Consider the following 25,209-nt stretch of genomic DNA (forward strand, 5'->3'; position numbering starts at 1 on the left):
AGTCCTCACAGCAATGCTAGGAGGTGGGTAATGCCACTTTCAGATAAGAAAACAGAGGTTTAAAAATGTGATATGGGGGGCTCCTGGGTGACTAAGTCGGTTAAGCGTCTGACTCTTGATTTCAGCTCAGGTCATGATCTCAGGGTCGTGGAATTGAGCCCCACAACCGACTGCACTCAGTGTGAGCCTGCTTGAGATTCCCTCTTCCTCTCCCTCTGCCACTCCCCGTCCCCACTCCCACTCTCTGCTCTCTAAAATAAATAAGTAAATCTTAAAAAAGATTTGGGTGGTGGGCAGTGGGAGCATTTGAACACAGGGCTCTCACTCCATGCTCTTTTACTTTGTCCTAAATTTGAATTCCATGTATCTCTACAGGTGTCATGGTTCAGGGTGGGCAAGAGTCCTTATATATCTGCCTTAAGCAGTAAGTTAATCAAATTATTCCTGTCCTCTGAACACATTTCCCACAAAACCAGTGACTCCCACATGAGCCTACAAGAGGTTTGCTTTAGTGTGATGGTTAAGTAGGTTATTTAGGCTTCAATATTCTTCGAAGGCCAAATAAACATTTCATCATAGTGTATAGGGAATTTTGCCTGATATCATGCATTATTTTTTCTCCTCTAAGGTAGGAAATTACTAAAGGTTGATAAATAATTGTTTTAGCACATTCAATATGTGAGAGGAATGGGAAATCCTGTGTATACTATTCTTAAACAGAGAGGATGTGAGTTACAAATATATATATATATACATACATATATATATATATATATAAAATATGCATATTTCCATGATTTATAAGGTCCTTTTCTTTCAAGCAAGTTTCATCAAACCATCACCTATGGGCCAACCCTGCTCTGCTTCCTGTTTTCATACACAAATTCCCCAACCACCACACCCATCCTCTCAGGTATAAAGTGTTGCTGCTTTCATGCTGTCACAAGAGACCATATGTCTCCCATTGCTTAAGATAGTTACTATCTGGCCTTCTACAGAAAACATTTGTTGGCCTCTATTTTAAAAAATTAAAAAAAAAATTAAGTCAAAGTCATTTGCTCCCTGTGTTTTTTCTTGGGTATCAGATATATAGATAGATACTTGCAGAAATTACACTAATGGATGCGGTTTCCCATGTATCATTCACATTTGGCATCACATACACGCAGTTACTGAGCCAAATCCTTCTGATGCCCGAACTTCTTTAAGGAACAGGTTATGTATATTTAGAAGGCGATGCATACATTAGTTCAAGCCACCAGAAGGCATTTAGGAACTCTTTCAATTCAATGAAGAAGAGCTACTCTGTTGCAAGCCGTGGGGGTACAAAAATAAATTTTTAAAAAGTTCTGAATGTTCAGAGGCGGACAGGACAGGGACAGCCTTAACCCAGCGTGGAAGAAGGTCAGGGAAGGTACCACCAGGCACCACCCTAGCCTACCAGAACTATGTTTTGAAAAAGAAATTGGGAGTGGAGAGATGGCCAAAGTCAGCACTACTGCAGATGAAATAGTACCTGACGGGCTTTCCGAACTAATGCACAACCAATGACCATTCTAAATTCAGTGAGAATCCACCATCATGGTTTATAAGTGACAGCTTTACTGGTCACCCCAGATTGCTGCTCATGTAAATACACCATAGTATAAGCTGCTTGAAATAAACATCCTCCTTGTGTTTTCTCCAGTACCAAGGTAATGTGTCTTTTGTGTTTGTTTATTTGTTTTGTTTCCAGCAACCTAGACCCGATATCTAACTTTGGGCATGTAGTAAATGCCAATTCCTTTTTAAGGTATCTTTATTCACATCTTATCATAATTTGTACTCCCAGATACTCTCAAGTTTAAGATACTTGTGGTGAATATGCCATATAAAATATGACTATAAGGTTAGGAATATAGGATATAGTACTATGGAGTAAGAGATAAACACCTATACTGGGAGTTGATGTGTATATATATATATATATATATTTTTTTTTTTTTGTAAAGGGCAGATCAGGAAAAGTATTCAGAAAGTTTTCAGTCTGTGGGCCACATGGTCTCTCACAACTTCCAACCCTGCCATCGTCATCAAAAGCATCCACATATCATAGATAAATGAACAGTTGTGACTGTGTTTGTTATTTCCAAAACCAGGCTGCAGAAGATTTGGCTTTTAGGCCATAGTTTGCTGCCCTTGGTCTAAACTAAAGATTCTGTTCTTAGTCTTTACCAACTGTAATAGATTTTACTACCAGAAGAATTTCTGAATTTCTTTTTTCTACTGGACACTTCCTTTGCTTAAAGAAGGAGACTTTCATCCTGACCATCTTAAACAGCTATATGTATTTTTCCATCATTTTCCCCTCTGCGCATATGGGGAGAATAAAATGGAGACCCGAAATAAGTATCTTCCCCTCCCCCCTTTCCAAACTGAATCTGTCGGACTTGGATCTTTCTTGAGGGAACATCATGAGAAACACTAATTGTACTTGACTAACAAAAACTAAAGTCCTTCATTTTCTCAGATGAGCTAAACATCTTGATTAAATCTTAGATCAGAGAAGCATCAAAAAGCAAATGCTCTAGCAAGTAGCTTAAGTTCTCATAAATCTCGATTCCACTAAAAATTAACAGTTTTAATTCTGATCTCCCTGTGAAAGTGCTAATACAAGGAAACATTTTCTTTCCCCAGGTTTGAGGACCTATATTTTTCTTCCTCTTTTCACTTTCTGTATTTGTTAGACTGTTCCACATGGCAAGAAACAGAGACCAGCTCAGGTCATCTCAGTTAATGGGGATTTATTTTAAAGCTATGTGGGAGGTAATGAGGATGAAAGAAATCTCAATAACCAAGCAGGCAGGTCAAATGAAGAACTGGAACATTGTTCATCACTGTTCAGAGCACGGTGGCTCTAAGTCTGCTGCCAGCTACTCTGATAATCCAGCTCCTGCTACAGTAGTCCCTCATGCTTTCTCCTTGTTCTACCTGTTTCCTTTACTTATGACTTCCTACTTCACTAACAGCTCCATTCTATCTCTTCTCTATGTGAGTTACAGCTTCCATTTTCTCTGGGCTTCTACTGCTTCATTGTCCCTACTATATTCATTGTATGTTTTCTACTTATTGCCTACTCTAAGTTTATCTTGGATTGTCCCCTCCTGTGATTCATATTCTAACTCTGTAGGGGAGAGGAATTGATGGGGTCTGTCAGTCACTCTAGAACATGAAGATTTGGCACCAGGACATCTTATGCATAGTGATTAAGATGGGACCATTGGTTCTGGTGCCCATTGCTGGGTAAGCAGATGTGGTCCAAGTCTCAGGATTATTTGGTACGATGAATGGTTATGTATGGGTAAAGGAAACCCTCAGAAAAGGAGTTGTAGGCAGGTGGGACTCAAACATTAATGTCCTATCAGGTATGCCTTTATTAGTCTATCAAAATATTTGAAAAAGGAAAGAAAACAAAAACATTTTTCTTTAAAAAAACCTAAATTTTCATGGATTTTTAAATACAACTTTCTTGTAAACAGGTGGAATGTTTGTCTAAATTCAAGCATAAGTTCATTTTTGTGTGTTTATTTTATGTGATTGTAATGTGTAATATCTGTAGAGTTCTGGGGACCTTATATCTATTTTTGTTTTGTAATTTTAATAATGATAAGTTAGGTTTTAAATGAATCTTACAGAATTTGGTCTCTGTGGGAATAAACAAAGTTTTTTTGTTTTTTTTTTTTTAAATGTCAGGAAAAGTGCATGCTGATGTTACTACTAATGAAGATGTATGGTAAAAAATACTGGGAGGTCTTTTATGCTTTTGTGTTTGAGTAATACTCTATATGTCTTAAAGCAAATATTATTACATAACAGTTATATTATCTGTATCTTATAAGAATTTGTTGAAAATTTTATGAAAAGAAAACATAGCTAGCCTTGAAATAGTTAATAAGTTAATTTTGTGCTGAGTTTAAAAAATTCATATCCAAATTATGTTTTAACTTATAAAATCTTGAAATCTTCTAAACCATTTTTATTACATTTTATTATTATAACTTAATGAATAATCATGGAAAGAGATATAAACATGTAGAACCTGTTTTACATTTCCATTTAAATTTTTCATTTATTTATCTGAATATCTTTAATTGGAATCATTTTTCTAATTGGCATTCCAAATAAAAGTATTATTATTTTTTCAATGTTTCATTAAACAGTGTTGATATCCATGTTTGTCTACATTAAAAGAAATGCCAAATAATCAATAAAAATTATAACAGCTCTATAAAATATTTTTGTAAATACTCAGTAATTGGTCACTTCTGCCCAAGTCAATTCCAGAAGAACTACAGAACGGAGAGGAATTTGGGTACATCATCATGTTGCGGCCAGTTGGCTCAACAGCCTGGACCAAGGAAAGAGTACCATCTGTAGAATCATCAAGGTTTGTTTACAGAAATGAAAGTATCACGCCCCTCTCTCCCTTTGAAGTCAAAGTGGGTGTATATAATAACGAAGGGGAAGGATCTCTGAGTACCGTGTCCATTGTCTACTCTGGGGAAGATGGTAAGTTGTGGTCAGCCCTGGAATGGTCATACTTGGGCATGTATGTATATTTGGCATTTATTTTCCATGAAGCACTCTGCTGAAGATGACTTTGTCTTTTTTAAATGATAGAACCTCAACTGGCCCCAAGGGGAACTTCTGTCCAGAGTTTTTCTGCTTCAGAAATGGAGGTTTCATGGAATGCTATTCCCTGGAATAGAAACACTGGAAGAGTGCTGGGCTATGAGGTAATCCACATTAATTTCACTTTCCCTTGTGGCTATGCCAGTTAACCACACAGCAATTCTTGTTCAGCAGCCCTATACTACTAACCTAGTTCTTAACATATAACATTGTATGTCTATAGCTATCAAGGGGACTGAGCGGAGGGGATCTTTCTAGGTGATTTCAGGCAAGCAAATTAGCATACGGTAGCCATTTTGAAGGTGACTGAATGATTATCTTATTTATTTATTCAAATCACCATCATATTTGTTTCTTGAGAAATAATAAATGTCTAATCCTCAATGATCTTAAACCATAGAAGAATTTTACTGGGAAAGCTGTCTTTGAGTTGGAGCATGACTTGAATAGATATAGTCATCTTGGAAAAGGCAGTTAAATGATAAGAAAAATACCTAGATTCTCCTTAATCTGTCCTTTATAGTCTGTGTAGAATGCAGTAAATCACATTTATGGGCCTTAACTCTCACAAAGTCAAGCGATGAGACTTATTAATTACTTATTACTCTTTAACTTGCAAATCCAGTGATTCCCCAAATGGATAATACATTTATTTTATTTTGGAGTTAAAAGAACAATTCTAAACTTTTTAATTTTGCCTTGTACTTTTTGTTGTTGTTGTTGTTGTTGTTTTTAATGCAACTTCTGGTCCAAAAAGAAAGAAAGAAAAGAGGAAAAGAAAAAAAAGGAAAGTTCTGTTCATATGATACATCTCTCTTCCTACTGTAATCCTGAAATGCCTTACCTCTTATCTGAATCCTATTTATTTCTGAAATCTCATCTCTAGTCTCCTCTTTTCTTTGAACCCTTCTCTAATCACTTCCCGATGTTGTCTTTCTTCAAATTCCCAGAGCATTTTTTTTTTCCAATATCACTTCTTTGGAATGCATCCCCTGAATTTTGTTCACCTATATATTCTAATCTCTTAACGAGATTCTAAGGGAATCCTAGGCAGGCACCAAGCTTTATTCTCTTTTGTCTTTTTCTATGTGCCTAAGTCGGTGCTAATGTATAGGAAGAGCTTGATATAAGTTGAATTATTAATTAACCTGTCATTCAAAGAACTCTGGAGGAAATGTCAAGAGTAAAACATCATAACCAACGTCCTTGATTGATGGTATGAATCTTGTTTTGGTCCAAGTTATTATATACCCTTTGTTTAAGCTGATAACCTTTAGAGAGCTCATGAAATACTTTCTTTTGTATTCCTTTTCTTTCTTTAAAGATTTTATTTATTTATTTTATTTGAGAGGGGGAGGGGCAGAGGGAGAGGAACAGAGAAAATCCCAAGAAGACACTGCACTGAGCACAGAGCCCAGCATGGGGTTCGATCTCATGACCCCGAGATCAGGACCCAAGCCAAAATCAAGTGTCTGGCACTTAACTGACTGAGCCACCCATGTTCCCCACTTTATTTTGGTATTCTTAAAAAACCTCTAGTTTCTCTAATTTCCATTGTGATTTTGTATTTTTAAATTTCCTCCCTATAAACATTAGACCTTGATTATTTTGTTGTTGTTGTTGTATAACCATTATAATTAGAAAATATTCTTCTATTTTTGTTCCTGTTTCTTCCCATACCCTACCATGGTTGATAGCTGCTGAGAAATAATCAATTATTTGTTCTTTGTTTTTAATGATCAGGTATTATACTGGACAGATGACTCCAAAGAATCCATGATTAGGAAAATTAGAGTCAGTGGGAATGTCACAACCAAAAACATTACAGGGCTGAAAGCCAATACCATCTACTTTGCTTCCGTGAGAGCTTACAACACTGCTGGAGCAGGGCCCTCAAGCCCCCCAGTCAATGTTACCACCAAAAAGTCTCGTAAGTATGCATCCCACAGCAAGGACCAAGACTCATCTATAAATAGAAACATTCTTGCTCAATTTCTATTTCATTCCTCCCACCTCATCATTTTACTGATTGCTTTGTTTAGCTAGTTTGTCCTTTAAATATGGACAATTTTTGAAACTTTCTCATAATAATCAAAAGAAACCATTTGATCTTTTGGAAATTCCAAAAGAGAAAATATTCTGAGTATATAGATTAAAGACAGAAGAGTGTAATGTTTAAAAGCATAGGTTCTGATGCCCTCCCCTGACCTGAGTTCAAAACCTGACCTCTCATCCTTGGATTGTTGGGTGGTTATTTAAACTTTCAGGGTCTCAATAGCCTCACCTGGAAAATGAGAGAAAAATAGTACCTATTTCCTCACAGGGCTCTCTTCAAGAAGGAAAGACATAAAGAAAGTATCTAGTACATCCTTCATTGTTTTTTAAGATTTTATTTATTTATTTGTCAGAGAGAGAAAGAGAGAGCACAAGCAGGGGGGAGTGGCACGCAGAGGAGAAGCAGGCTCCCTGCTGAGCAAGGAGCTGGATGCGGGACTTGATCCCAGTACCCTGGGATCATAACCATAAGCAGCTGAAGGCAGATGCTTAACCACTGAGCCACCCAGGCATTCTAGTATATCCTTTAGAAAATGCTTAGTATTAGACTGTATTCTGAGGTGATCCTAGCACTGCCAGATGTCTAGATCTTTCTTTCTAGAATAGCTTATCATTGCAGTATACTTGGAAGTCCCTCAAATTTAAGAATTAACTCTTTTGCTTCTTTTTAACTCCCTTAATAGCCAGCCAGCTGTCTTTCACATAGGCAAGGCCTACTGAATAAAGGATGGATAGTGCATTGCTGCTGTGTTTGTCCTATGAGTGAGTCTGGCATCACTCAAATATTCTGTAATATGAAACACAGTGATCAAATATGATGTAGTAATAGCTGCCATATGTACTTTTTATGATTGTATAATATTTGTATATTCCTTACATGTTATAGATGAACATAAATTATTTGTGCTCACAGGCTTTTAAAAACACATTCTTTGGTCTCTGAACCCTGATGGAAAAGAGGATTCAAATATAGTTGCTGAATTTTGAGAAACAGTTCAAACATTATATAGTTCAAATATAGTTGCTGAATTTTGAGGAAGACTAAATGGATACACAGGAAACATATAGCTTGCTTTTCTTTTTATTTAATTTTTTAAAAAGATTTTATTTATTTATTTGGCAGAGAGAGGCACAGTGAGAGAAGGAACACAAGCAGGGGGAGTGGGAGAGGGAGAAGCAGGCTTCCCACCAAGCAGGGAGCCTGATGCAGGGCTCGATCCCAGGACCCTGGGACCGTGACCTGAGCTGAAGGCAGACACTTAACGACTGAGCCACTCAGGCGCCCCCGTATAGCTTGCTTTTAAATGCAGTATTCTTTTCTCTCCTGTATATTGAAAAAGAATAAGTGCTGGAACATAGTTTGAAAATTAAGTGATATAAAGTTTTTTTCCCATATACATATATTTGTCCTATCCAAAAAGAACTTAGAAACCATCTCAGTTATTAAAGTTCTGATTATAGAATACATAGTCCACTTCTGTCCACATCAGCAGGCCAGCAGCCAAAGACCTGTGTTCTATTTCTGGATACATCTCTGACTCATGAACTGAAACAGAATAAGACATTCCATTTTTCCTTCTTTAATTTTCTTATCTACTAAGTAAAAATTCTCTCTGCCCTCACTCCTTTCCCAAATCATTGGTGAGGCACAAATGTGGTGCTGATTATAGGAGCACCTTGGAAAATACAAAGTTTCTTGCTAAGAAAAAAACAAAGAGATGAACAAAAAGCCTCTGGGATCAGTCCATTTCAAGGGTAGAGTAGGTGAGACCAACAATTCTTAACCCAGCTCTCTTCCATTCCACCCAGTTGGAAAGAAATTGGGTCATGAACAATCCTCAAGAACTGACTAGCTAGAAATATAGTTCTATTCCTCTTCCTGTTTTATCCCGTGCTGATCATTTCAATGAAGCCATTGCCATATGCTGGTAAGAATGGTTTGCTTCTGGAGTCCTGGAGTCTGGCCTCTTCCAACTAATCTGCAAATCTGGACGGAATTTCCAGTCATTCAGTGGTTTTAAGATTGTCCAGGAATTTCATTCTAGCTGACTGAGAGATGCCAAACTCACAGAACATCTTGTGTGTCATTCAGTTTCTATCTCAGGCAAAATCAAGGGTGATTAAAAACGTGTAAAGATAGCATTAAAAAAAACCTCACAGATTTGTATTGTGATAAATGGACAAACATGATAATGCAGTTGTTGAGGCAATGTTTAAGTCAGGTCATATTATATGTATTCCTATTGACCAGTTTAAGGTGGACTGAGACTTGAACAACAAACTACTTTAAAAAGACTGTGTATATCTTTAAAAACTTAAAAAATAATTTTTTTTGCAACCTGAATTTGCTAGTTTGATTGTCCGTACAACTTAAATCAACCGTGTATTAGTTTATGCTAACCTATCCTCCATGTTTAGGTAGAAAACTCATTTTTGACATGGTGATCTCAAGTTTGTCCAGTTGACCTACTTGAAGTACTTGATACTTCATGTGGGCTTAACTGAAATTTGGATTAAATGCCAAGAAGATTATTGGTAGTTTGAGTGTTAACACATGATCATCTTCATCAAAGAGTGTGGAACATATCCTTTGAAAACAGTTTGATTAACACGGAGTAATCTCCCCAAGATGTAATGTTAGAATATATCTGCTGAGAGAAAAATGAGATGAGAGTCAGAAAATTTAAAACGAAGTTTAGTTATTTTAAGAATTCACCTTCTTTCTTGATTAAATCAAACAAAAACCCTTATAATTCCTAATTTCTTTATGGCAAATTTGTTTCAATATTTCTTGAATTTGGCTTTTACCAATCTGTAGGCTTCAGTGTCGTGATCAAAATAGCCAACAGGACTTGAGAAAAAGAAGTTCTACAAGTCTCCATCTCATCATATTTGAATACAAATTAAACCTCTAATTTCATTCTGTAACATTCTATAGCATTGACATTGTGAAAATGGGATACAAATTGTTTTAGATTCCTATTGTTGCTGTTCAGATTTCTACAACTTAGGGGTTTAAAGCAATTTGAATTTATTATCATACCTTTCTAGAGGTCAGAAGTCAGAAATGAGTTTCAGTGTTAGAAATTAAGGTGTTGGCATAGGCTGTGCTCCTTTTCGAGTGTCCAGAAAAACATGTGTTTCCTTGTGGTTTCTGGCTTTTAAAGACCACCTACACACCTTAGCTGTGACCCCTTCCTCTGTTTTCAAGGCCAGCAGCTTAGCGTCTTCAAATCTGCCTGTGATTCCAATCCTCTGCTTCTGTCATCATATCTCCTCTGACTCTGGCCCTCCTGCCTCGGTCTTGTTTGCCCTTCTAAAGATCCTTAATTTAATCTCATCTGCACAGTCCCCTTTGCCATATAAAAAATTAGGAATTACAAGGGTTTTTATTTCTTTGATTTAGTCAAGAAAAGAGAGGGATGATTAAAAATACTAATCCCACAAGTTCTGGGGATTAGGATATGGAACTGTTTGAGGGAGGGGGCCTTATTCTGTTGACCACAGTTACAAAATACTGAGCATGTCTATATCCTAAGCCCTGTGTTAATTTTCCAATACATTATTTCATTTAATTCTTACAACAAATCAAGGAATTTCATATTTTAATTCCTAGATATAAGAAAACAAATGCTTAGAAATGTTCTTTGGGCATCTGTGAGACAGAGACACTATGAATATGGGTTCCCTGAATCTCTTCATCCCATGAACACTGTGCTAATTTATAATCTTCATCTCTAACCATCCAAATAGTCCCTCTCTCTCCAGACTCAAATCTTCAGTCCAAACCTCAAATGGTCTTCAGATTTTTCTTCATAAAATGGAATCATGCCCTATTCTTCCAAAATTTTATTGTCTACTCCACAGAACAAAAGCTAAGAGAATCTTTCCCCATCTGTGCCAAACTCCCTTTCTCTCCTTGTCCAGCCTTGGCAGCCCCAGACTTAGTGACCTACAGTTTAACATCCCCTTGTCTAACTTAATGTATTCTCTCAGTGTGTTGTGCCCCTGCCATACCTGTCAGCAGTTACGTCTTTCCTACTGATCTGTAAGTTTCCCATATTTTCCCCTTTAATGTATTCACATTTTTCTGGGTGTTCCATGACTCTGGAACTGAGTCTGAGTCTGAGATAGTGTTGGAAAGAGAAAGGGACTCCTGAGTGAAAGAAGGTTGGCTGTGAGTCTCAGCTAAGCCAGGTACTACCTGTCTAGTAGTCTAGCAGTTCTAATTCCCCCATAACTCAGAACCCATTTTGTCATCTGAAAAACAGAAATGAGGATACTTTCCTCTGGAGTTTGTTCTGAGAACTAAAGGATATTATGAACACCAAGGTGCCCCAGAGGCTGCCATACAACGAGAGCTCAGTGCATGCTAACATGTATTTATACTTCTGTAGTGATTTCACTTTCTTTGCATTTCTTAAAACAGGAAAGCACTTTCTACTTTCTTTCTCTTTATAAATCATTGCAGAAATTTTCTTCAAGGGTCATGAAAGGACAACAAAGTGAAAATGAGGAATGGCTTTAATGAGACATTGAATATAGCTCTGATTCCAAATGCTATCCCTGGATCTAACTTTGATTTTCCATGTCCTTGAGATGACATCAGGATTACCTTGGAATAGTGGTGACAGCAGAAAACTCTGCATCCATCATATAGTCATACTGTCACTGTCTAGGTTTTCAGTCTGATACTTGATCATCCATTGTAAATTCCCAGAAAGCAAAGCTCACATTTACCAAAATATCTGCCTATTCTGATTGGGTAAGCTTAACAGAAGACAGAAACTTTTTTTGGAAATATGATGATTCAGTCGATCACTAAAGAAAATAGTGCCTCCCATGAGCTATGCATAGGTTAGTGCCTGATGGAGATTAAAACAGCCAAGATCTCTGACTTCAGGCAATTTCTCTTTTAGTGAAGAGGCAACTTAAAACAAAACAAAACAAAACAAAAATAAAATAATTATAGATTATGAAAGGTGGTACAAATAAATTAAGAAGCTGAGATATACATAAAAAGGAGGACCTATGAAGTGAAGGTATATATTTTGATATGACATAAAACATGAAAAGGAGCTAGTGGACAAAGGGATCTCCAGACAGAAAGAACAACATATGCAAAGCTTATGAAAACTTTGTTATTATTGTCATTGGTGATGTTGTTGCCCCCCCCTTTTTAAAAAAGTAATTATCAGTGATTTAACAGTATCACAGCTTAGTGAAAACGATCTATTTCCAAAAGACAACTGAGGGGCACTGCAAATGTATTGTGATCCACAGAGATATCACTTAAACAGAATTTAGACTTACAATCAAAGGGATAAAAATATTTACATCAATTCCAAGAAGAAAAGAAAAGAAAAAAAAAAACACAGCAACAACACTACTTGTATAGAAAGAAATACTCAAGACGCAGCAACACAAAGTGTTTGTAAATTTTGGCTCAATTTGGCCCCTGTCATTGACTGACTAGTACTCTGTACTGGATTTTTCTTGCTGTAAATTTGCAATCAGTCCATATTTAGACATAAAGGAAGCATTAAGCTTTTATTTCATCTTGCACTTATGTTCTTTCTCTCTTGCCCAAATGTCAACCCCATGCTGTTACTTAGAAGTGTAACATAAGAAGTTGTTTTTGAATTGAGTTCACAGTGTGAACTACAGTTGAATATAAATGCCATCTACAGAAAAATTGATCACAGGGAAACCATTAGAGCTGTAGAGGGCTAGTTTAATGTTGCTCTGTCATTTGATTAATAGAAAATGATTTAGTCTTTGAAAATTGCCCAGAAAGATTTTAAAATTAGAAAAATGCTTGTTTGTTGAATTTACCATTGGCCAACTTGGTACAAACATCCATGGCATGTGTTTCATATTATCCATGTGACAGTGTTTTAGATGTTCAAGGTAATAGAAATCTCAATGTCATCATAGGTATTTGAAATCCAGTTTAATCAAGTACATTAAGCTCATGAAACCAGAACAGTTAATAGTGTTCGTATTAAGCAACTTTCTAAAGCAACTTTCAGAAAATTTTTATTTAAATACTAGACAAAAAGCATTGGCATTGGAGTCATCCTTATGGACAAAGATAAGAAAGATGATAGACTATGATAATTTCCCAGATAATTAACTAAAACCCTACCACTTTATCTGTCTTTCAAAAAGCATTTAAAGAACCCAAGAAGAGCAATATTATTAAGGGCAAATCTTAAATTTACCCTAATTATATTTAAGAAGTGGATCATTTGCAAACTTTGGAATTATATTATTACTAACAAACCACTTTGAACACAATTGAAAAATTGATTATGTCATAAGACCACGTTGGAGAATTGTTACTCTCAGGAAGTAGAATTAGCAGTTACTGAGTTTTTTAGCATGTACCATTAACCAAGTGAGGAACCTTTCATATTTTAGTACAGATAAGCTAAAAATCTTAAAAACTAGGAGATTTTTGTCTCATTCCAAAGATGGAAAACCAGGCCTCCTGGAAGAGACTAGATACAGATTCACATCTCTCTGACTTTTAAGGCCAACTCTTTCCACCTCCCAGATAGCAAGAGAGTAAAGCATTTCATTCTAAGTGATCTGCGCCATTGGCCATTCATAACAAGAACTCATTCCTGATAGATCTCTTCTCATTTTATGTCAACAGAATACTTTACTTGTGCTTTGGTAGATGAAGAAACAAGTACAAACATTTTGGTGTTGTGGCCATAGTCATAAACTCCTTGTCCACATAGTTGATAGAAGTCAGTTCTGTCTCCCAGCCTGGAGCTTCACCAGTGGATTCATAGTGTTGAAAATAGTGCTTTTACTTTAAATAAGCAAACAAAATAGACACAGAAATAGATGAAAACTTCAGAGTCCATCACTGCCAGTGACATCAAAGGAGTAAATCTATATTTTCTCTGTATTGATTCTATGATGTCATTAATGTTAGTGCTTCTTTTTAAAGAACAGAGGTAAAAGAAATGTGCCACATGAGCATACTAGATATTAAAACTATGAAATCTTGTGAGAATTTTTATATTACCTCTTTTATAACTGAGAAAAAGATTAGAGAAGGCACTCTGGGATAGTTGAGGGGGAATAGTTACAAAACAATTATTGTTGACATCTAGTCCTTCAGAAATAAATACAGTGACAAACATGCATTGAGTGCTTACTAAGTGCAAAACTCTTGGGCCTTTAATTACGATTGGACTTATATTGTCAGGAAATGTCCTAAGGCATGTTTAATCCAATTGGCCTGTCTATCTTATAAATCATACGAGTTACTGTAGGTTTGGCCATGGCAATTGACCTTGATTATAGGAAAGCATAATGAATGGATTGGCCACATTGTGTCACCTATGTGTCTGCCCACAGCCCAGCACATAGTCAATATGACCTGAGAAAAACAGTCAGGACTCCTCATGGTTTCTCCTTAGCCATCTTATTGTAGTCATTTATTCAACATATATGATTGTATGTCTCTCATATGCCAACCCCTGTGCCAGTAGTTGGTAATACAGAGTTGGACAAGGCACATGACCTCAATAAACTTAAAGAAACACATGATCAAGAATAACTATAATTCTAAGTGACAAATCCATTATAAAATATGAACTGAGCCCCACTGGGAGAAGAGGGGGAAACATTTATCTCTTGGCCATGTCCCAGCTGAGGTGTAAGTAACTAGGTGAACAAGAATAATGTCCCTGTGGGTTTATGGTAACAGGGGAATATATGATAATGCAATGTCAGACACCCTGAGACTTTTCCAGTGACATATAAGAGAATAAATAGCAGTTGAGTCAAAACTCTAAAAGAAATCATTTCCACTTCCATCAGTGTTATAATGAGTTAAATATTATGCTCATTCAGCCTCACAAATTCAAATAAGATGCCAAAAACATCTTGCTGGGTAGTTTTATCTTTGCCTCTGCCTTCCAGCTGAATTATTTTTAATTGCTCCAGTTTTCTGAATCTCAAAAATAATCATGTGGACTCAAATCTTTGAGAAGCAGCATGTTGTCATGGAGGATCACCAGCTTGGAAATCAAGAGACTGGGGTTCTGTTGTGACTCAGTCACCCTTTAACTGCTAGCTTTTGGATAAGTGGCCTCCCAATCTGGACTCTAGTTTTCTCATGTGTAGAATTCTCCAGTTGGACTAGGTCCATTACCTTAGAGCCATCGTCCCTTTTACTTACCATCTTTCTCTGAGACAACGTTAATTTCAGGGAACTAAAAACTGCATTTTGGATTTAAAGTGAATGTCTTTTGGGATGATCACCCAGTTTGTAATGGTTTTCTTTTTTCTGGGTTCCCAACAGCTCTAAATTAAATTACATGCATTCTTCTCACTATCTAGCCACAGTTGATTAGGCTAAGATAAACATGGCCAAATTAAGTCAATCATCATCTTTCTCCTGGGACTTCTAGACTGGACTATCTCTGAACAGAGTAGGTTTCAAATGTCAGATATGGAGAACAGTCATGATTTCTGCCACATACACTGAGAATGACAAAGTAGTGGTCTATAGCAAGATGAGCATGCAGCAAACACTACTGTGGGAAACAGAAAGAACTTCTTGACTTTCTGACATTTTTATTTTGTCCTCTTAAAGCTCTGCTGCATTTTGCCAGGAGTTCTAAGAAATTCCCCAATAAGCTTCACAATCTCTTACTATTTTGCTTATCATATCTTGAGTTGATTGTGTTACTTAAAGTCAAAGAGACCCAACTAATATAAGATTAAAAAGGGAAAGACTACCAGGAATTAACACCTCTGTGTTGATATGTATAAAAGGTTTGCAACCTGAATTTGCTTGACATGCTCATTGACTGATGACCAAATGGAACTCTAGATAACAGAGCCCTCCATCTATTTATGTATGGTAAAGTAAACAAACTCAACAGCAATGATTAATAAATTAATACTGGACATGCAACAAGACATTATTAATTCATAAATTTGTCACAAAGACAGTCCCAAATGACCAGAATTTAAATGAATTTGCTTATTCTGATTAGAATTAATATGATATTTCAGATGACACTGAAAACATTTTTGCTTCTTCTTTGATAATCATCCAGGACTTATTTTCCCTTTTCATGTTGATGGGTCAAAAGTAACCATGAGCTAATTAATATTCATTTGGATCTTTGATTTTCTCCTTAAAGCTCCAAGCCAACCACCAGCTAACATTGCCTGGAAGCTGACAAACTCTAAATTATGCCTGAACTGGGAGCACGTAAAAACAATGGAAAATGAGTCTGAAGTGTTGGGCTACAAGGTGAGTATTTTGTTTTTTTCTTTAATAATATCATTTAAGTTACTAAGGAACCAAGAATGTTACAACCAAATAAGAAACAAATTTATGCATGTGGAAATACAGGAATCTTTTTAAAAATATTTGAAAAATACTTAGCATTGCTGCTTTCAAATTCTTCATTGAAAATTTTTATATTCTGAGGACAGTAACGTGTCATGGAACAACAAGAATAAAACTCAATAATACGCAACAATTTTTCTTCAAGTGACTCCCCTTGCCATCAAAATATGATGGTGTGTGTGTGGGTAGTAAGGTGAGATGAGAATGAAGTCCAAGAATATATTCAAGTAGAATTTCTAGAACTTAGGCTGCAGTAGGATGTGAGCTTTTAACAACATACAAAGAATCTAACAAGATTATAACCAAGTACCCAGAGCAAATTATTTCCATCAGTGGTAATGGACAACATCTCCTGGCAAATCCACATATTCAGACGTTTGAAACGGGCCCAAACTAACCAGTGACTTTTCACTGTGAGCTCCAAAGATAATAGCCTCAAGCCATTTAATTAGTAGAGATAAATCTATTCTCATTTCAGAAGCATTGGCCAAAGACAAAATCTTTTTTTTTAATGACTAAATTTAAGGAAAATGCACGGACTGGATACTCCCATTCAAGGAGTACAGCATTTATGATGATATGTCTCGTAGTGTTCCATGAGAGTGTCTGGACTTTAAAAAGAGTGACTTGTCCATTTAACTTGATTCACCATTTTATTCAGATTCTGTACCGGCAAAACAGACAGAGTAAAACACATATTTTGGAAACAAACAATACATCGGCTGAGCTTCTGGTTCCGTTTGAAGAAGACTACTTGATTGAAATAAGAACAGTTAGCGATGGCGGGGATGGAAGCAGCAGTGAGGAAATTAGAATTCCAAAAATGTCAAGTAAGCTGAATCACCATCGCTGTTGTAGATTTTGAATCTAGACAGTTGCAGCATGAGATCTAGGATCTCTGAAGGTTGGGTGAAAAAAATAAAAGGTCTATGTTTCCATTTACAGTTGTGAACAAGAGGTGATGAGTCAAGTTTTCTTTAAATAATCCCTCAAATTTGCAACATGCCTACATATTATAAACAGTTTTATGTTTCTTCATTTGAATCTCAAAAAGAAAAAAGGCAAAAGAAAACACACACAACTGTGTGTCTTTGGTGCAGAATTCAGTCTGTGGGCACAAAAATCAGAAAGTTTTTTTCTGGGTACTCATAGGCTTCTGGGAGCAGGGATAGAAAATTTATGAAACACATGTACTTGTACCTCTATTCCCATTTCTGTGGCAGGCATCACTAATCAATCATGACATGCATACTGAGCTGAGTCACAACTCTCAAATCCTCTCAATACAGTGTTCTAAGCAGGTAACAGATTTAGCACGTAATAATCCTTTATTATTTCTGCTTCGGAAGAATCACTTCCTCAACTGCCTGAGGTGGTAGCTGGGTGAAATCCTCAGCCACCACACATTGGCAAATCCTAATCTGCCCTTCGGTCAGACTTGGTCAGTTTAGGCATTTTTCTTGTTCATTTTTACATTTAAAACAGTTATCCTAGGACAGAAGGCTAACAACACTTCCTAAAATTAAATATAATGTAAGTGCAGCTAGTGTGTTAGCACACGTTATTAGAAGAGAAATGATAGTATGCACGAAAACTTAATCTAACAAGCAATTTTATTTTTTCTCAAGGTATTTTGTTTTGTTTTTATGTTTTGCAGGTTTGAGTTCCAGAGGAATTCCGGCCTTAGAACCTAGCATCTCCTCCCTGTCAGTTGTCATCATTTTTTACTGTTTTACAATTCAGCCACGTACACGATGAATAAAACCATAAGTCTTTGAGAATTTTTTGAAAGCAAATCATTCTGTAAATAAGCTCTCGAGCCCCCATCACAAAATACGTTATTGATACAGACTTGTTTGGAAAGGAAAAAACAAAAGTGTATATTATTAAGATCTTGTAAATATCTATAGTACATTAATAAAACAATTTTAAACATTTTTGAATTTTAAAGTTCACACATGATTACATACATTCAGAAAGTGCCAGATAATCTGTGGATTTGTAACTGCTATGGCTTTTAAGCAACTTCTATGGAAAATATAAATAGCTCCCCTTGACGACAATGATAAATATGAGATAGGTTACAGTTATCATAGAGAAGATGTATATTTTTACATGCTCCAGGCAATTTACTTCAGTATTAAAAATTTTCACCCTACTTGGAAATAAAATGTAATTATTTGTTTATAGTTGGGTTTCTTTAAAAATGTAAGCTATTCCAAGGGGTGATGATGTGCTTTTACCTCTAAATGAGGTGAGGCTGGGAAATATTTGTACCCAATAATATATGTATATACATGATGTTCTTTTCAACTCACTTTTCTAGGAGGAAAAATGGCAGGGAAAAGTGCTTTATGGCAAAGAAAGAGAAAAGGGAAATAAGCACCCATCTAAAACAATCTAACAACTCTGGTATATAATAGGCAATTTCTCACAGCAAAATTTAATTTTTTAAATCAATTTTGAATTCTCCTAAGGAAAAAGTTGCATGAACAAATCTCAGGTAATTATTACAAATTGTTAGCAATGCATGTGGCCTTGTTTCATACAATAAATAAATCTAGTAACAGAATTATTTAACCAAGTTTTTGACATTTTGGTCAATATATATATATATATACATATATATATATATAATCAATATATATATATAATCAATCTTCCCTGCAACTATAAAAATAATCCTACACTGTCCAAGACTTAAAAAGATGTTTGCGGGTCAACTCTTCTCCAAGGTGAACCTATTTCAGTCAGTAGTCCTACTTCTTGGAACTGCATTCTGGAAAAAGCAGTCCAAGAGAAGGTAAGGTTAATGAGTGGGCTAATGCCATTCCATGTGGCCATCCGTTTCCTTCACGAAGAGCCTTGAGGAGTTTGGCCTCCTGGCAGTCTGCCCTCACTCCCAGCCAATCAGACTTGAGTCCTGGGGAGCTAGGATTGAGAAATGGTCACACTAGTTTTGCCTTCTTCACATGGTGCGACCTCTTAATTATGTTGAAAATATTTGAATTATCCTCACAACCCTCAAATCACACAGTCCTCAAAATTGGATTTTGTTCTTTTCATTTCTAATGTATTTTAGAGCTGTTTAAAATACCCAGTGTAGTCAGTAGCAGATGGACAATGACTTTTCATAGTTCAGAATTTCTCCCTGCCTGAATAGTGTGTCAAGCATACAATACAAATTAATGAGCCTTATTCTCCTCCATGCCCTAAGATATGGTTGTGTTTTGATGGAGCAAAATAAATAAGCAATAGCAAATGCTGTTTGGCACACTCATGTTAACAGCTGCCTGTCCACGACACATCTGTATTGACCAGAAATACCAAGGCCACATGATCTTAATGGTTTTCTCAACTTGGTGAGAGACAAGATTTGTATCTTCCTCCTCAAAGCAGGTATTGAGAGTTAAATATACTATGAGATTTTTGTTTCCACTGATTAAGTGAATTAGATACATGGTCATATGTGTACAAGTCTGAAGAAGGCTAAGGCAGTTCTTATCAGTAACTCTTAAAGGTTTGAAGTTGTGCTTTCATTCATGATTGTTGGAGTATTAAAAGTATGCATTATTCAATATCTAATATTTATTTTTTATCAATCCATACTAATTTTTTTGGACTCTAACTTGGCATTAATATTAAATAGCATCTGCTTTGGCTCTTGACTGATTTGAATCTCTATTCTTAGTGAGTCTTGGACACATATTTTAACGTCCCCATATTGCTATTATCAGGATTAAAGGACATAACGTGCACAAGTATTTAGTGTAATGAATGCAACGTTGTAAGTTGTCAACAAATGGAGCTGCCAGTATCTGCTGCTATGAACTAAACCCCTAATGAAAGAAGTTACTGTATTTCCTTAAGTGCCCAGTAGACTATGAAAACAGATCCTGCCTATGTTTATGTCAAAATCCAAATAAGTTACAAGAAAAATGAGTTGTTCACCTACTCTGGACACTAAATGGGACTAAAGAATGGAACCAATGATGATTCCATCAGTCCATTTCAGGAAGATATTCTGTGTGATGTATGTACTTGCCTGGTATTTAGGAAAGATTTCTAGTGGTTCCCTTTATTGACCGAGTATATTGCTGTTAAAAACTGTTTTAAGGATGATAACTTATTTCCGTCCTTCTTACAGGAAGGAGAAAAAATGTGGTTGCACCCGGAAACAGCTTAAGGGGGAAAAGGGAATAATAAGCATTAGGAGACTTGACACAGCAGATTTATGACCCTATAAAGCCATGGGCTGCCAGGTAACGTTAACTTCAAATCAGCTCCATGTCCTCTCTTCTCCTATTCTTTACACTAAAATCCTCCCAGGCCAGTGTCCCTTTTCTAACTGTACACCAGAAGGTGGTCAATAAGAGAACATACCTGCTGTGTTTAACAGCAAATACAAACAGTGAAAGATGATCTGGAATCTACTTGGATTTCAAATGTGGTAAAATAATCATTCTCTCCCATAAGTGAATCTACTCTTTATAAGCCTCTAGATCTTATCAGGCTAGACTCTTTGAGATGTTAACTTTTAAACACTCCCCATATGCCATAATTATTATATTATTTGCTGTAGAATTACATATTTAATTCAATAGAATTCAAGAATTTGGTCATCACATCACTGTTGAACTCAGTACTTGAATTAGGTTTCTCCTGAGAAACAGAACCAATAGGATGTGTGTTTGTGTACAGGAGTGTGTATACACAATTGCACACATGTATAAATATATATAAAAAGAGAGAGAAAGAGAGAGATTATAAGGAATTGATATGCAGTTATGGAGGCGAATAATTCCAGACCCAGGAGAGCCAATGGCATAGCTCCAGTCTGGATCTGGGAACCAGGAGAGCCTATGGTATAATTTTTGTTCTGAGTCTGACTATGAAAGGAGAGGAAGAATGTTCTAGCACGAAGACTGTGAGGCAGAAATAATTCTTCCATAGCCTTTTATTTTACTTAGGCCTTCAATGGATTGGATGAGGTCCAGTCACATTGGAAAGGGCAGTTTTCTTCATTCTGTCTACTGATTCAAACTCCTCCAGAAACTCCCTCATAAACATACCCAGAATATTAACCAAATATCTGGGCCCCCTGCAGCCCAGTCACGTTGACACATAAAATTAACCATTATGGTGTTGTTCTTCATGAGTTTAAATAATTCAATTCTAACCCCATCAACTTTTGAAATGGAATTATCAAAATATTCTTCTCAGTTTCTTCATCTGTAAAAATGAGATGTTGGATTACAAGATCTCTGAGTTCCTTTAAAACCCTGCAATTCTCTATCAAGCCGCAAAGTGGACTACTTTTAGTATGAGGCAGTGTTTCATTACCTTTCACGACACACACACACACTCTGTACAGCTTTTCCAATTTATTTCTATATTTTCACTAGCCTAAGTAATTGTGTTGAGCTTTCTTGAACTTTCTTTAACTCTGAGTTAATTGAATTTTCATTACTAAAACAATGGGTATATTAAGTATGCTTTTTCAAGCCACAAAGAACCCTCAGAAATTCTGACCCATCTCTACTCTCCACTGAGAATTGCTGGTGTGTTTCAGAGGTCCCCAAGTGCAAAGCTGTGATAAAATTTTCATTGTTCAGTGAAAAATGAGAAAAGTTCATACAGTGTGATGAGATTTTAATAATGAATAATTTGTGAGCTATTTAAGAGATTACGGCTTTCTTCTGCTTTTTGTGGTAAAATGTCCACTCTTTGATGACATGAAGTTGAGTATGAATACTGGTTTGCTTTACATGTCCAATTTTAAAATATTCTTACTTGGCAGAAAAAGAGTAGATTAGTTTATATAAATCAAGTATTCTTATTTAAAGCTTTTATCTTTAGAGAAAAATCCAAAGTTTGAAAATAACTGATGATTAGTTTATCTTTTTTTATACTTCTTTATCTCATTACCATCAAATTAGTGGGCTTGGCTTTGTTTATTGACTTCTAGTTTGTATGTCACAGTCTTACCCTGTATCCCTTGAATAGCAAGGTTCTGTGTTCTATGGAATTGTTTTTTATATACATAAACCTTAGGTCTAGGAAGTCTGGTCAACCTTTTATAACAAGCTATTAATAAATCAAGATAATAATGAAAAAAAGAATATCAAAACGCTGAATTTGTTCATTATTTTATTAATTAATTATTTTTCTTTTTTTGAGAGAGAGAGTGCATGTAGATGCTCTCGAGCTGCTCAGGGTTGCGGGGGGGGGAAGGGAGAGGGACACAGGGAGAGAGAGAATCTCAAGCAGGCTCCACGTTCCAGCGCAGAGACAGACTCAGGGCTCAGTCTCACAACCTTGAGATCATGACTTGGACCAAAATCAAGAGTCAGACACTTAACCAGTTGAGCTACCCAGGTGCCCCTCTTCAATATTTTAAAATTTAGAGGTTATTTGCTTTCTTCTTTTCTATATAAACATTTCTTTTCTTTATGAAAATATATATAATAGCTGTTAGGATTTCTTTCATTTCTTTACATAGCAAAATAATTTTTATAAAAAGGTAAATTTGTCTGCTCCATTATTTTTAATATTCTTCTTCTTGACAGCACTCAGTACAGTCCTGGGCAGAGAGAATGATGCTTACAACACATATTTTGCTTTCTGGACAGATTTATGCAGCCAACTGTTAGGACAATTTGTTTTCCCCCAGTTCCCTTAGGAAAATAAGTATTTTTTTTTTTATAGCCTGACTAAAATAATAAGCTGGCCTAAACTCCAGATTTGGGTGGGCAAATAATATATTCTTGAAAGAAGTAATAAATAAAAATAAAATTCATTGAATATAATAGTTTTGAGAAAGCATCAGAATTATTTTCCTGTTTTAAAAAACATATACTTTACAATCTGGTTAGGCATGGCTTAGAAGATACTTACCTTGTCCAGAGAAAAGCTCAGGAGAGAAGCAAATTTGATGACTTTAAATAAAGGCAGTAAGGTGCAGCTCAATGAGAGAAAAAAGAAATCCTGATGTAATGATGTGTTTTGTTTCCCATCCCCATCAAAGACTAAGAGGTGTGCTGGATAAAATCTCGGCCAATTTGTCATTTATTCCTGGAACTCAGTGGTGTGTTGGGTAGGTACCCGTTCTTCAGTGGTGATTAATTAATGTTTGTAAATCACTTTGAAGATGGAAAGCACTTCATAAATTCTAGTGATTTCTATTATGATGATTTTTTCCCAGAAGTATATTGACTTTTTGCAATGGCTCTTTGAAAAAGCATGCATTAGTGACTGAGACCAGGTACCATGCCTAGAGGAAAACAGTAATTGGAAAGTTTGAAAGGTAATAATTTTGAGATACTGAAGTTTTAGTCAAATTCATAATAGCCTGCATGGATCGCATAATTTTCTTTCAAACAAAATAATCTACATCCATCCATGATGGAATTTTCAGCATGTGAAGTAAATGTCATAGCAACAGAATTTGTTTCTCAAATGATATTTACTCATAACAAACCTCAAGTATTCTGAAGGGCTTCAGATACTAACAATAATGAGTGTAGGCAACTTTTATTACCTTTAAGTGCAGTAGTTATAAAATCTCCCAACTTTGAGCAGATTAATTTCAGCCTATTTTCTGCTGACAGCAAAGCATAATTGAATATATTATAGGCCTTCTAAATCAGATCTTTTTCCTTATTTGTTTAAAAGTGAAAGTGTTGTCATCCTAAATTATTGTTATATTTAGACTTGCAAACTCATTTGGGGCTATTTTCATCCTTCTAAATTCTTAAGAGAGTATAAAAGTTTCTAAAGAGACTCTTAAGAGCAAAGCAGGGACATGGCTTAAATTATTTGGAGCAATGTTTGGAATCCCTTGGTATTTCAAGCTGGATGATTACTGAAGAATGCATTGTAACGAGTTAAAGACAATTTGAATTGCCTACAACCTGTTGCTGTTAATTGACAGGAGAGAAATTAATATTCAGGATGCCTGAGTGGCTCAGTCCATTTAGCGACTGCATTCAGCTCAGGTCATGATCCCAGGGTCCTGGGATCAAGCCCCACGTCGGGCTCCCTGCTCAGCAGGAGAGTCTGCTTCTCCCCCTCCCCCTGCTCATGCTCACTCTCTCACTCACTCTCTCTTTCAAATAAATAAATAAAATCTTAAAAAAAAGAAATTAATATTCACTCCATACTTGTTGATCCTGGATGTAGCTATCTGAAATTAATTTTCTGCACCAGAAAACTTCCTATGGTTTCTATTATTTCACATTGTCTTATGTCATATTATATATCATATATATTATTATTTTTATATATCATACCAATTATGTTATATATATATTATTTATCTCTTGTCTCATTTTTCTATAAAATGAGTTCCTGAAGAGCTGGACTCTATCTTTGTATTCCTTCTTGCATCCATCACACCCAGTGGAGTATCTGATATCTAATAGTTGCTCAAAATACAGATTTTGAATGAATAAACAACCAAAAAGAAGCATAAATGGCTGTGCATACATTGTTTGCATAAATTGATAGAATCTCGTTACCACTCCCACAAAAATGGCAAAGTTTACCTTAGTAATGTTGTCTTTTAGTAAAGCTTCTATATTACAATATTGTGTGGTGTATAATTTGATGTGATATATAATTGATGTAGCTCTGTCTTCATATAAAATATTTTTTCAAATCTTCCAAAATTAAAACAAATTTTAAGGACAACATTTTTTAATCAAAAACACTACAGAATTATGTAAAACTTTCTCTTTCCAGTAAAAGATTTTTACTGAGCAAAATACTCAAAAGTTTGTCTGTAGAAACACGACTCAGAATTGTACAATCAAGCTAGGGAGCAACACCCATAGTGTCGAGAAGCCATTTGACTCATTCCAAGGTTTGCGTTGTAATTATTTTCCCTGTAGCCAAATTAACTAAAGGCTATACCCTTGACCATACACTATAATGAAATGTAATAATCTTGTCATGCTACAATATTAAATCCATATATTTAGCCAGGAGAGGTGTTTGTTTGTTTGTTTGTTTGTTTTGGCCAGGAGAGTACTTTTAGTTGGCAGATACAGCACAAAGTTATGATACTCTTTTCTTAGATGCCACTTGTAAGATTT

General features: G+C 35.8%; 1 protein-coding gene across 1 annotated transcript in view; it reads left to right on the top strand.

Annotated features, from left to right (window-relative positions):
• CNTN6 (contactin 6) overlaps window positions 1-18,751 on the top strand; it is a 273,814-nt gene extending 255,063 nt beyond the window's left edge. The window contains 7 exon segments of the mRNA XM_027587787.1: window positions 4,314-4,548; window positions 4,660-4,775; window positions 6,415-6,601; window positions 15,903-16,015; window positions 16,776-16,944; window positions 17,772-17,832; window positions 17,834-18,751. Coding sequence (XP_027443588.1) covers window positions 4,314-4,548; window positions 4,660-4,775; window positions 6,415-6,601; window positions 15,903-16,015; window positions 16,776-16,944; window positions 17,772-17,832; window positions 17,834-17,876 — 924 coding nt within the window. The 3' untranslated portion in view covers window positions 17,877-18,751.
• The last annotated feature ends 6,458 nt before the right edge of the window (window positions 18,752-25,209 follow it).

Source organism: Zalophus californianus, chromosome 1 (assembly GCF_009762305.2).
Source record: "Zalophus californianus isolate mZalCal1 chromosome 1, mZalCal1.pri.v2, whole genome shotgun sequence".
NCBI classification, from domain to species: Eukaryota; Metazoa; Chordata; class Mammalia; order Carnivora; family Otariidae; genus Zalophus; species Zalophus californianus.